This window comes from Pelmatolapia mariae, linkage group LG18 (assembly GCF_036321145.2).
Source record: "Pelmatolapia mariae isolate MD_Pm_ZW linkage group LG18, Pm_UMD_F_2, whole genome shotgun sequence".
Classification (NCBI taxonomy): domain Eukaryota; kingdom Metazoa; phylum Chordata; class Actinopteri; order Cichliformes; family Cichlidae; genus Pelmatolapia; species Pelmatolapia mariae.
Window position 1 is genome coordinate 7205448 of NC_086243.1, and position 12173 is coordinate 7217620.

The following is a 12173-nucleotide window of genomic DNA, read 5'->3' on the forward strand; positions in this document are numbered from 1 at the left end:
TATTTTCTCTATCAAAGTACAGCAAGCTGTTCGTCTTGGAAAAAGAAGTCGCCGTGAAACATCAAATGGCAACGTTTAAACAACGCTCGGTACACAATTATCGCGACAATGTACGCGATATGCAACTTGTGCACTCATTAAGCCATCTTGGTTCTGTCTCGCGTTTGTTAGCCAGCAAGCATTGCAATCCTTAGGAGCCAAGATGGCGCCAGTTTCTTCGAAAGGCAGAGCAATGTGAAAGTCCGAGAAATCAATTCATTCAGTCGGCTAAAGTCATGGCGTCTGCCAGCACAGGGAGCAGGGTGTCCTGCGGGAGAGATTTGAATTGTGTGCCAGAGATAGCCGACACGTTAGCCGCGGTCGCCAAACTTGGGTAAGATGGTTTTTCGATTCTACATGTAATTTTTGTTTAGCTGAAATGAGCTTATGAGCAGAACGCGCTGCTTTGCTAGCACGTTCTCAGTGCGTGTTGGTTGCTAAGCTAGCCGGTGAATTACCAGCACGTGCCCAAATCACAATGATGCTTGACACAGTAGTGAAGTGTGCAGTACACAGGCTCTGCCTACTCCCGTAGTATATTTGAGGTGTGTGGAGGATTACTTAGAAAACAGGTTTGTGTTTTACTTCGTGTTGAAATTATAAATATTTTGAATGTTAACTGAAGCGCTTCCCTCCTCTGGTATCCAGGTTCGACTTCCTGTGCATGCCTCTCTTCCACCCGAGGTTCAGGAGGGAATATGAGCTGGAGCCCGCTAAATCCCGACCTGGAGCCCAGACCCGGTCGGACCTGCTGTTATGTGGCAGAGGTCAGTTTTCCTGCCCCTTTGTCTTCTGCAGTCTGAGGCATTACTAGCCATTAAATCATCAGTCCCCCTAAAGTGAGAAGAAACACTGAGTGTGTTATTCTGTGCAGGGCATTTTTGGGCATGGTGGGGTCTACTGGTGCCCTTTATTTATTGGGAGGGGTCAAGGTCACTTTAAATTCTATTTAAATGTAATATTAAATAAATTTAAGCATAGTCAGTTTTCACAGTCCTAAAAGTGGAAAATTAACTTCTTATTAGGTCTGTTAAACCAAAAACACTGCAACCTTTACAATTCTCAGTAAATTACTTTTTATTCATAGAACATTGAGGACTTCAATGTTTGATGGTTGTCAAACCATCAAAGTTTGACAACATATGTTTGTGTAAGTGTGTCATGGCATAAATGAGATTTTAGAAAGATTCAGGAAGGAACTGCTGATGTTCAACGGGATGGAAAGGGTTACAGAATCATATCTACAGAGTTTGGTTTCCTCTGCTCCACAGCCAACCAGGGGTTAGCCACTGAACAACGTGTTGTTCATAGCAGCATGGCACCAAAAAGAGAGCTACTACTCTGCAAAAAGAATACTGAGCATTTGAACAATCTTATGTGGGCTTCTGAGACCAAAATAGAACTTGCTAGTTTAAGTTTAAAAGACTCTGTTTGGAGTAAGGAAAACACTGCAGTAAAGCATAAAAGCGTGGTGGTAGTATCATGATCAGGGCCTGTTTTGCTGCATCTGAAGCAGGGGAGTTTGCCAACATTAATGGAGCAATGAAGTCTTTATGTCAGGACATCTGTCGGCAAACCAAATTTCATCAGAAAGTAGGTAGGTTGTGCTGAAAGACCAATCCTAAAAATACCATTTGTTCTGCTAAAGCCCAGCCTAAGAAGGAAAGTAGATGTTAAGACACTAATTCTAATCATTTTCATATTTTGTATTAAATACTCATCATCAGAATGTGATTTTAGCATAAAGGTAAAGTGGTTAGGTGTTTGATGCTTTCTCTAAACCGTCCTTTTGTTCTGTCTAGATTGGAATACTCTAATTGTTGGGAAGCTCTCTCCATGGATCGATGCAGATTCAGAAATCGAGACAGAACGCAGAAACTCAGAGGCTGTAAGTTCTTTGAGTTTGATGGTGCTTGTGAGGGTTCTTTGATCTTGTGATATGAGTGAAGTTATCATGTCATCTCTTTAATGCTTATCTTATCTGTTTTCCCATGTTCTTCTCCAGGCTCTTGCCCAGGAACTAAACTTCTCCGCCTACCTGGGCCTGCCTGTCTTCATGATCCCTCTGAAGGGCCCCACTAATGCCAATCTAGCCCGAGTGCTGCTAAATCACATCCACACTGGACATCACACCTCAAATGTAAGACGCAGCACATCAGGAATCAACAAGCACACACAGACTGCATTAAGATGGAAGAAAAGTCAGACAGCGGAAGTCCTCATTTAACCGCTGCTGTCCTCTTTGTTGATTAGTTCTGGATACGCGTCCCACTGATGGCGTCAGAGGACATGCGGGAAGATCTGATTGAGAATGAACAGATCTCTTTTACTGATGACACAAGCGTTGATGAGAAGACTTGGAGCTGGTTAGTTTCATGCCACGGCACTTCCTGAGCAACTGAGTGCCGTCTGCATGCTGAAACGGTTGCTATTGATTTCCTTTAAAACGGTGTCTCTCTTTGTTTACTTATCTCATTTTTTTTTTTCATAGGTGGAACTCATTCAGAACCCTTTGTGACTACAACAAGAGGATCTGTCTTGGTGAGAGAACACACTGCGAAGCAGCAACCTGCGGCAAACTTTGGGCATTGAGAAATAATTATGCTCCTGTCTGTTACTGAGATTGTGCTTCGTTTGTATTCCTAAAGCGGTTGAAATTGGACCAGATATGCCATCAGACACTGTGATTGATAAATGGCTCGGAGAACCTATCAAAGCAGCCATTCTCCCCACCAGCATCTTCCTAACCAATAAGAAGGGCTTCCCTGTTTTGTCGAAAGCCCATCAGAGAATAATCTTTCGACTCTTCAAGGTATAAAATAACATTCATAGATTGTTTGATTTTGACAGAACTCAATCTGCAATCAGATACAAAAAGGTTGTTTTTTGTCTACTTTTGAAAAAAAAAAATCTTTAAATTAAAATGATCTTCTTTTTTAGTTGGAGGCCCAGTTCATCTTCACAGGCACCAGTCGGCACACTGACAAGGACTTCCGATCCTACCTGCAGTACCTGGAGTACCTCAACCAGAACAGGCCTGCACCCAATGCCTACGAGCTCTTTGCTAAGGGTTATGAAGACTACCTGCAGTCACCTCTACAGGTGAGGAAGTACCCTTTCATGCTCACGTTTTTATGCCTCTGTGCAACCTGAAGCCATAGCTAGATGTATAGTTATTTCTGGTTGGATCACTGAAGGAACATCAGATTAGATTTTGATGGTCAAATGTAATGACCTTGCAAAATATACATTTTAAGTCAAGAATGAATCTGTTAATTGTGACATATTGTACACATGTCTAATAATATAAAGTAATGAAGTGATGACATACTCAAAAGGTCACTCTCGAGAGATACGAATGGAAACTGCAGTTTCACTGTTTGGTAGAATTGTAAGACTATGAGGCTGTTTTGTTTTTTCCTCCTAATCAAGACCTTTTAACGTCATGTTTTGCTTTTTTTGTTTAGCCTCTGATGGACAACTTGGAGTCTCAGACATACGAAGTGTTCGAGAAGGATCCTATTAAGTATTCACAGTACCAACAAGTAAGACAGTTTTTTGGGTATGAGGAGGCATGGCACAGATGTTACCGAGAGGTCTTTGCTTGTCCAGTAGACATACAAATGCAGTAAAATTGTTTCCCCTACACAAACTTTACTTGGGCAGACTGTTCAGATATGCAAGTGCATTTGTTTTTATGCATCACAGAGAACACGGCTAGCTGTGATTAATTTTATTAGTGGACAATCCCTTTGCGCTTATTTTGAAAATTCAGTTCCTGGCTCATGTTTCCTTAGTGGATGGTATCAGTTTCCAATATTGGTCAGTTGCTTTTTACCTATGAGCTTGTAATTATTATCCATCTGTCCATTTTCTTGGAAAGCCCTGCTCCAGCCAGTGGACTTGGACCCAGAACATTCTTACTGTGAAGCAACTGTGTTCACACACCACACTGTTGCCCATAATCATTATCATTTGCATTGGCCTCTGTTCAGCCTAGATATTTGTCTGTGTATGTAGAGCTTATCCGCACAAAACAGACTGTCACTTGTGTAGCATTTGAAAAACACTGACATTTAGGTGTTTAGTGTTAACAAAGGGGTTTAAATGGTCTCTAAGAGTTTGAGGCAAAATGTATTTAACACCTGTTTTGTTTTTGGTCTTTTCTTTGTGTGTGCAGGCTGTATATAAATGCTTGCTAGACAGAGTTCCAGAGGAGCAGAAGGACACTAATGTTCAGTAAGTATCTATATCTAAAATTATTGTATAAAGAGTCATAAATGAGGATTGTGGAGTAGGAACTATATCCAGATATTGATTCATACCTCAATATCATGGCAGTTTATAATATACTCTTATAAGTCTCACTGGAAGTAGAGCAGGATAACACAGACTGACTGTTTAAACTTCAGTGGTAACCACCAGGGTATCAGCCTTGTCTAAAATAATGTGTTTTTTCCACAGGGTGTTGATGGTGTTGGGAGCAGGTAGGGGTCCTCTGGTCAATGCATCCCTGCGTGCTGCCAGGCAGGCAGACAGGAGACTGAGGGTGTATGCTGTCGAGAAAAATCCCAATGCTGTAGTGACGTGAGTAAAATAATGCTTTCAAATGTTCCATGTTTCACAGTGTACAAGCAAAAATATTACCGCATGCAACAGATCAATTGCGCTACCTGAATGAGTCTATAGATTGGATAAAAGCTTGGCCTTTGATTTTATCTGAATTTATAGTGAGTCAGGAGGGGATTGAAGTGAAGCCTGAAACTTTCAATGCTTATTTTATTGATGTGTGTTCTCTAGGCTAGAGAATTGGCGCTTTGAGGAGTGGGGGGATCAGGTGACGGTGGTGTCATGTGACATGCGGGAGTGGGCCGCACCAGAGAAAGCTGACATCATTGTCAGCGAGCTGCTCGGATCATTTGGCGACAATGAACTCTCCCCAGAGTGCTTAGATGGAGCACAGCATTTTCTCAAAGGTATTTCAGGATTTTAATGAAGACTTAATTACACATGTAGACACTGCAGAGTCATCAGAGGTCATTTTTCTACATTGCCACACCAAGCCATATTGAAAGCGTCACCTTTTAATGCTTCCTGACTCTAATTACTTTCATTTTCCCCTTTGTTTATATCATCTCACCTTCAGATGATGGAGTGAGCATTCCCTGCTCGTACACGTCCTACTTGGCTCCTCTGTCGTCCTCTAAGCTTTACAACGAAGTACGAGGGTGCCGCGAACGAGACAAGGATCCAGAGTCCCATTTTGAGACGCCCTATGTTGTGCGCCTTCATAACTTCCACCAGTTGGCTGATCCCAAACCCTGCTTCACCTTCACACACCCCTCAACAGGTAGATGGAATCGCTTAAAATCCCTCTAATAAGCTTGTAGAGCATGTGCTCACCACCTCTCCCTCCCGTCTGTTTCAGATATGAACAATAACCGGTATCAGTGCCTCAGATTCACAGTGGGTTGTAACTCGGTGCTCCATGGCTTTGCTGGCTACTTTGAGACCACTCTCTACAAAGATGTCACACTCAGTAAGTCAGCAGATCCAGATCCATTTTTCCTTTGGCCTATTTTGTTTTTTATTCATCAGGTTTTTTTACGAGTTCCCCAGTTTTAGAATCTGTCATCGTCCTTGCAATTTGGGCTGGATGGTAAAACCATGAAGATTATCACAGCAAAATAACTTTTCCTCAACAGAGTAATGTAAAGTTAGTAGATTCATTCCAGCCATGTGTTGATAAATGCCTGAAAATGGCATGAAAAACCAAATAAAATGGTGCTACGTCAAACCAATCATGTGGCTGGAAGAGAGTTAGAGCTGCGTCAGGTTAGGTTGATGTACACAGTTGGAAATGTTAATGTTTGGGCTACTGCAGACATAAACACCAGTATGTTAGCAGTGTGAGAAAGATGAAAGAGAAAATAAAAACTGATAACGTGACAGCATTACCAAACATGCCCCCCAAACACACACAGCCCAAGGCTCAAAAGGCGAGGACATTGTTGGAAAGAGATGTCAATGAATGCAACAGACGGCTTCATTTGTAAAAGACACGATGTCAGTAAGCAGAGTTAAATTAGAGAATTAAAATTTTTGTTTGTTCTGTATACCTATGTTATTTATTTACATGAGCTTGAAATAAAATTAGAAAATAAATTATATTTAAATCAAAATTGACCTCATATCTTCAGTTAGGAATGGAAAGAAACGTTTACGCTAATAACTAATGCTTCATTTTATATTGTGAAATATATCGATCAACTGAAACTGGGAAAAAAGTAATTATAAGATTTATTTTTCTTTCCCTCCATGTAGCACAGCCCTACTTTTAGCACTCAGTCTTTGCACGTTCATATAAAAAAATCATGACCTAGTTGCTTAAAATGAATGCAGAAGTTAGGACCTGTTTTCTGTCAGTCTACATCCAGCAACAGAAACAAGAGTGCAGCTTGTTACCTTTACAGCCCAGCAGGGCTTCATTAATGTTTCAGAATGATGCCGTTGGTGGGTGTAGTTGTGCAGAAAACAAATAGTTCTTCCATGAAAATGTTCACATTTTTGTTTTGGAGCATTTCGATCATGATTTCTGAAAAATCAGGTGCTTTGAGCATCGCTAGCTACTTCCATCGTGTTTTAAAGGAAAAAAAAAGGCAGGTGTAATGTCTCTACAATCTACAGACCAGAATACTAGAAGTATTTTCTTTTTCCTTTTGGTTTAACTGTCATTTAAAGTCTTCTTTGTTGGCAGGTATAAAACCAGAAACACATTCACCTGGAATGTTCTCATGGTTCCCCATCCTCTTCCCCCTTAAAGTAAGTTCCTTAGTCGGTACCGAGTTAAATGCTAAAGTTGAAAAATTAGAGTGAATAGATAAATCACCGTGCTCCTTCTTGCCAACAGCAACCCATCTCCATATCCCAGGATGATGATGTCACAGTGCGATTCTGGCGCTGCAACAACGGGAAGAAGGTTTGGTATGAATGGGCTGTGACGGAGCCCTCCTGCTCTGCCATTCACAACCCCGCAGGCCGTTCCTACACCATCGGCCTGTGAAGAAGACGCGTCGGCACAAGTTGGCAGACTCCTGTGTTTCTGTCAGACTCTGTGGCAGTGGAAGAACGGGTGTCGTGACACTCTTTACACAGTTAAAAACCTGGACTTGTGTGAGCCCTTGAAAGTCCGCGGTGGTAGGCACTTTGCAGTTTAGGAAGAATGGATCGGATAAACCAAATTTGAACCTTTTCTTGTTTGTAAATCTCGTGCCACATTCACCACTCTCACCTGAACACAAAGTGTACTGTTGCTGTGAGACTGGCTCATTCAGATTAGGTCAAACGTTAACACCGAGTCGTCATGCTATCCTTTTTTACTTGTCCTTATTGTTCTGAACCACAGTTCAACACAGCGATTTACACTCAATCCCACTGGACTTATGCCTTATCAAACACACATTCCATACACAATATTTGCATATTTAAACCCTTCTCCTCAACATGAGAAGATAAGAAGAAGGAACTGCTTTTCAGGTTGCATACCATGACATTTGGGGCTGTTTGTTCATACCTTTGTTTTGTTCGAACCGTGTCAATAAAGACCATACTGTAGTGTTCTCTACATGCCGTGCCCTTTTTGTTTGAAGCTTGAATGTTTTTGAGTGACATGTTAAATTGTTAAAATGATAGATTTTTTTTTTTTAAAGGCAGTTTAAACACCGTTCCTGTGTTTTAATCTGTTGAAATTAAATGATGGCCTGATCTGCAAGGAGGTGATTTTTCCTGTAGATGTCACCCTTTCTTGACCTTGACCCTAAGCAATCCATGATTCTTTATACAAATGAAGGTACAAGTGCACTGTTTCAGTTCATTTTGCCCTAAGAAGAAATTCAATCAAGTCCTCACCGTTGTAGTGCTGGGGTCAGGCTAGTTGTTGTTAGATGTTTGGAGAGATACACCTGCAACAGTTAATCACTTCACCTCCAACACTACATTGTTGCCAGTTTATTAATATGTGGGTTTGGAGTCTAGCACATTCCACACCCAGCTCTTCTATGCCACTCATTCTCTGTCTTCATTAAGTATTTCCATAAATTGTGCAGGTCCACAAAAGCATATTTAATGGTCTTTTCTTGCAGCATACACTGCAAGGTTCACACTTAGGATTACAGTCTCGCTACAACACGTTTGGATATGAACTCCAGTTTTCCTTGAGCTTACAAAAGTTTCGTGTAAGTGTGGGCGTTTACTACAATAAAGTTTCTATTTAGGGTGGCTGACCCGTATCCTGTCTAGTCAGAATAATTAATGCTTTTTTAGTACAGTTTTATTCTTGAAATTTGCTTCCACATGCTTGATAGGGAACTGCTTCCTGTTCTTTAGAAGAGCAAAAAAAGGGAACAGTCTCAAGTCACAGAAAACTCAGATATTTTAATAGAATATAAACAATATTAATCATAGCTCATATGGCTATTTTCTAGTACTTACGCCATCAGAGAAACATTATTTGATTGGGTTAAACAATTGGCCAAGGTGCTCTGTTCACTAAAAAGCCTTTTACAAACAGAGTCGGGGGAGGGGGGGGGCTTCTTTTACTGATGAAGGGAAAACAGCTGAGTCAGGCTGCACAGACTTAAAAAAAAAAACATTTTAAAGACTGGTGTTACACCTTATGTGTCTGAAAAGTATAGTTACTCATAACATTTCCATGGGCTCCAGCAGTCCTGCACAACTATAGTAGTTATAAGTGAAATGCAAAACATAACTCAGCTGGAGTTTTCAGTGTCACCGTGACAAGGTAAACTTTATTTCAAATAAACCTACAGTTTCCCCTTGTGTGGGCTTTTCATCAGGGAGCTTGTAAGGGAGATGTGCTTAACAAGATCAAGTGCAGGCTCAGCGTCCATGAGAAATCCATATTATGTCCCAGTGCTGAATAGTAAGAGCATGGGGACACACAGTGAGCACACATGGCCTGACTATTGTAAACTCAAGCCAGTAAAGAAAATTAACTGCTTTTGTTCCCCCAGAAAATCTGCTTAAACTTGAAAAAACAAATAACACACTTGGTGCACCTGCAGAGACCCTGTGCCAGCTTTTAGATGAATTCCAAGGAGCACAAATTAGCAAAAGCACTGTTGCCTCCTCATTTTATGTCCTCTTTTCATTTTTTGGCTCCAGTTTCCCAAATGAAGTCTTCAACGTGAAGTCAAGAAAGAATACAAGCATAAATGCAGTATGTCAACAGAGTGATGCTGTTTCATAGAAGATGCTGAATCTGTTTTGTTTGTTTTTTTAATTTTAGAATCACATTTTTATGTTAATTGAAATGGTAAACTTGTCATTTTTATCTTCAAAGTATCAATTCTTAAATGTTCTGTTTGCCTTTTGCTCACTTAGGAAACATTGTCAGATTTTGTGAGTCCTAAAGGAGATCCTGCAGAATGCAGGCTCACTGGGTCATTAATGGTGTAATGAGTTGGGTGAGAACAAGTGTATTGTTTTCACCAACCGGGGTACTTTGGATTGATATCAGGCTAGATTAAAACCAATTTGGAAGATTAAGATTAAATAACACGATGTGCAAATGTTACAGATCTTTTAAAGGACCCCAAATCCCCAAAATACTCTGCAGAAATTGGCTTGAACAAATTAGTTTGGCAGGCGAAGGAGGCGAGATCAGCTGCAATCCTGGCAAATCAGCCGATCTGTTTCGCCTATCCGTTTGGTAAATCTGGTAAGGTGTGAGCTATTTAAGTCACTTCAGCCTGCATAAAGTTGCTGTGGCCTCTGCAAGTCACTTTACAACCCACCTAGACCCCACCTCTGGTCAGATCATGGTCTTGTTCTTTGGGCTCCTCTGTCCATGTGGAGCCTTCCATGTGTTTGCATGGAAGTGGACCCAGAACAGTTATACCGTCAAATACAAATAACTGTAGATGGTACACCAATCATATTTTGTCTGAAGTTGTCTTGACAAGAATGCTGATGTCCCAGTCTAATTTAATTAGCGTGTTATAATATACCCTCAAAGTGGATGGATGTTTTCATCCGTAATGACCTAAACAGTTTATTTTGCACAGTAACAGAAAGATTAAAACAAAATGCTCCATTAAATAATAATAGTTATAGAAGGAATAATCAATCAAAAGCAATCTTAGGCGCACTGTAGTGCATAACATTACTGCTGTGCTTTTAGCTAATAGGCTATTGTAAAAAAAAAGAAGAAGAAGAAGAAGAAAAATTCCCCCCTTTTTACATTTACTGCACACCTTCTTGCGTCTGTGGATTTCAGTATTGGTTAGCTGCCCTACCACTCATATTATGATTGCTCTCACTCTCTCCAATTACATCCTGGAGCCTCTCTTCCACTGCTGCCTCCCCCCTGGCACTGGCCTCCGCCTGCTGGCTGCCGTCTCCCTGTGTGAGTCCTTAAACACAATTGAAGATTATTGCGCTGCATCAGTGAATTAACAGATGCAGATAATGGGGGCAGCATGGTAATACCATCTACAATGGGTAATTTCAGGCTTGGTGATTATAAGCTTATTTTCTCAAGAGCTGTCTTCTGCTCATTGTTCTAAACCATCAGTGAACGAAAGAGCTGCCTTTCACTGGGGGTGTGTCAGGGTCAATGAATGACTCTCAGCGAAGGCACACTGAACGTCAGATAAGCAGATTCTAAGAATGCTGTTTGCAACTTTTTTGCAACCATCATTTAAGTTAAACCACCTGCTTTATCCCCCCTTTGTTTATTGTCGTCTATGGAGAAAAAAAAGCAAACTGTATGTGCAAAAATACCCATAATTTACTCACAAGACCCAAACAGTTCGCATGCATCCGTACTAGACTTGGCTTTAAGATCAAGTCATTTCCACGTCAAAACAATACTTTAAAATAACTTCTTGAAGTTCCACAGCCATCTTGGATAGAACCCAGACCGTTATTATGAGTCCACCATATAAAAGAACATCGAGAGAAAGTTAAATCCAGTCAACAATTGGTTAAAAAGGTTCGGCGACTTTCCCCCCAAAATAAGTTTTAAGAATTGTTTTCCTCCCACAGTTTATAAACTTCCAACACATGGTGCATGTTTCCGATTTGACTGCTGATTGGCTCTTTGAGAGCAGGGACAAGAATCAGGATGATTGTAAACTGAGAAAAGTGACTTAGAAGTATCTGCTTGGCAGCTACAATAAGAGCTGACTGATTTCTCTGAATACTCAGGAAATGTACCTCAGTGCTTCCTTATTCTTTTCCTCTATGAAAGGAGAAAGAGAGAAGTTCACCCAAGAAATGATTTGAATGTGTAATAAATGCAGACATTTTATGTGTCGATCTTTTTATTTATTTATTACCATTTGTTTAAATCGAGAAACAAACAAATGAGTGCATCACTTTTGTGTCGCGCTCAGTGGCCTGTAGAGTTATAGTTAGTACAATAAAAAAGAGTTGTTAATTAATAATTGGAAGTGTGAGTTACCAAACAAATAACAGAATTCAGCCGTTTCAGTGACGTCGTCATCGGTTTGACATCCTGCCGTGTAGCACGGTGGGCACGTCCCCCAAACTTCCACCATAAGGCTATAAAGGCCACAGCGTTGAGCGTTAGTGAGAATCTCAGAGCAGCACACAGGTGCTGTGCCGATAAGGTGAATTATTGAATCAAATCATGAAGTCATAATTAACGTGAAAAAGGCTCAAGGCAGAACATATTTAATATTAAACATAAAACGATTTCCTGCACAGCCAGCGTGCACGATTATAATTAAGAACGCACTCACATTCATTTACAGCTCAATTTAAATTTGTTTTTTTTTTTTCCTTTTTACAAAAAGCCTGCTTTCATTTGTCTTAAGATGCGATAATAAAGTGTCTCTTTCTCTGTGCTGCCCGAAGACCAAACAAATGGCCTCTAACTTGGCGCAGTGTGGTCCCTGTCCTTGGTGCTTACATGCGTGAATCGCTTCACAGTGTGGCCAAAATGTCTTCACTGCTGGCAAGCTTTTGGCCTTGGGCCTCATCATAATCATGGGTGTTATCCAAATGTGCTTTGGTAGTATTTGCCGTGCTTTCATTGTCTAGTTGCAGCATCTCTGCCGACAGTTTATTTAGTTCATTTATGCTCGTGT

The 12173-nt window shown here is 40.7% G+C and overlaps 1 protein-coding gene across 1 annotated transcript; it reads left to right on the forward strand.

The window, feature by feature from the left end:
- The first annotated feature begins 247 nt into the window (after nucleotides 1-247).
- Nucleotides 248-7663, forward strand: prmt5 (protein arginine methyltransferase 5). Its single transcript, XM_063461473.1, has 16 exons — nucleotides 248-373; nucleotides 688-806; nucleotides 1842-1927; nucleotides 2045-2179; nucleotides 2293-2405; nucleotides 2531-2580; nucleotides 2688-2851; nucleotides 2980-3141; nucleotides 3507-3584; nucleotides 4220-4278; nucleotides 4504-4626; nucleotides 4840-5015; nucleotides 5186-5389; nucleotides 5468-5578; nucleotides 6797-6861; nucleotides 6950-7663. Exons 1-16 carry the CDS (start codon nucleotides 276-278, stop codon nucleotides 7100-7102), a joined length of 1896 nt encoding a protein of 631 aa, XP_063317543.1. The 5' UTR covers nucleotides 248-275; the 3' UTR covers nucleotides 7103-7663.
- The last annotated feature ends 4510 nt before the right edge of the window (nucleotides 7664-12173 follow it).

Excerpts from the sequence above, each read along its gene's own strand:
- prmt5 (XM_063461473.1), top strand. The coding sequence starts at position 276 with ATGGCGTCTGCCAGCACAGGGAGCAGGGTGTCCTGCGGGAGAGATTTG. Across the intron at positions 2,406-2,530 it reads GATGAGAAGACTTGGAGCTG|GTGGAACTCATTCAGAACCC; the intron begins GTTAGTTTCATG and ends TTTTTTTCATAG. Across the intron at positions 3,585-4,219 it reads AGTATTCACAGTACCAACAA|GCTGTATATAAATGCTTGCT; the intron begins GTAAGACAGTTT and ends TTGTGTGTGCAG.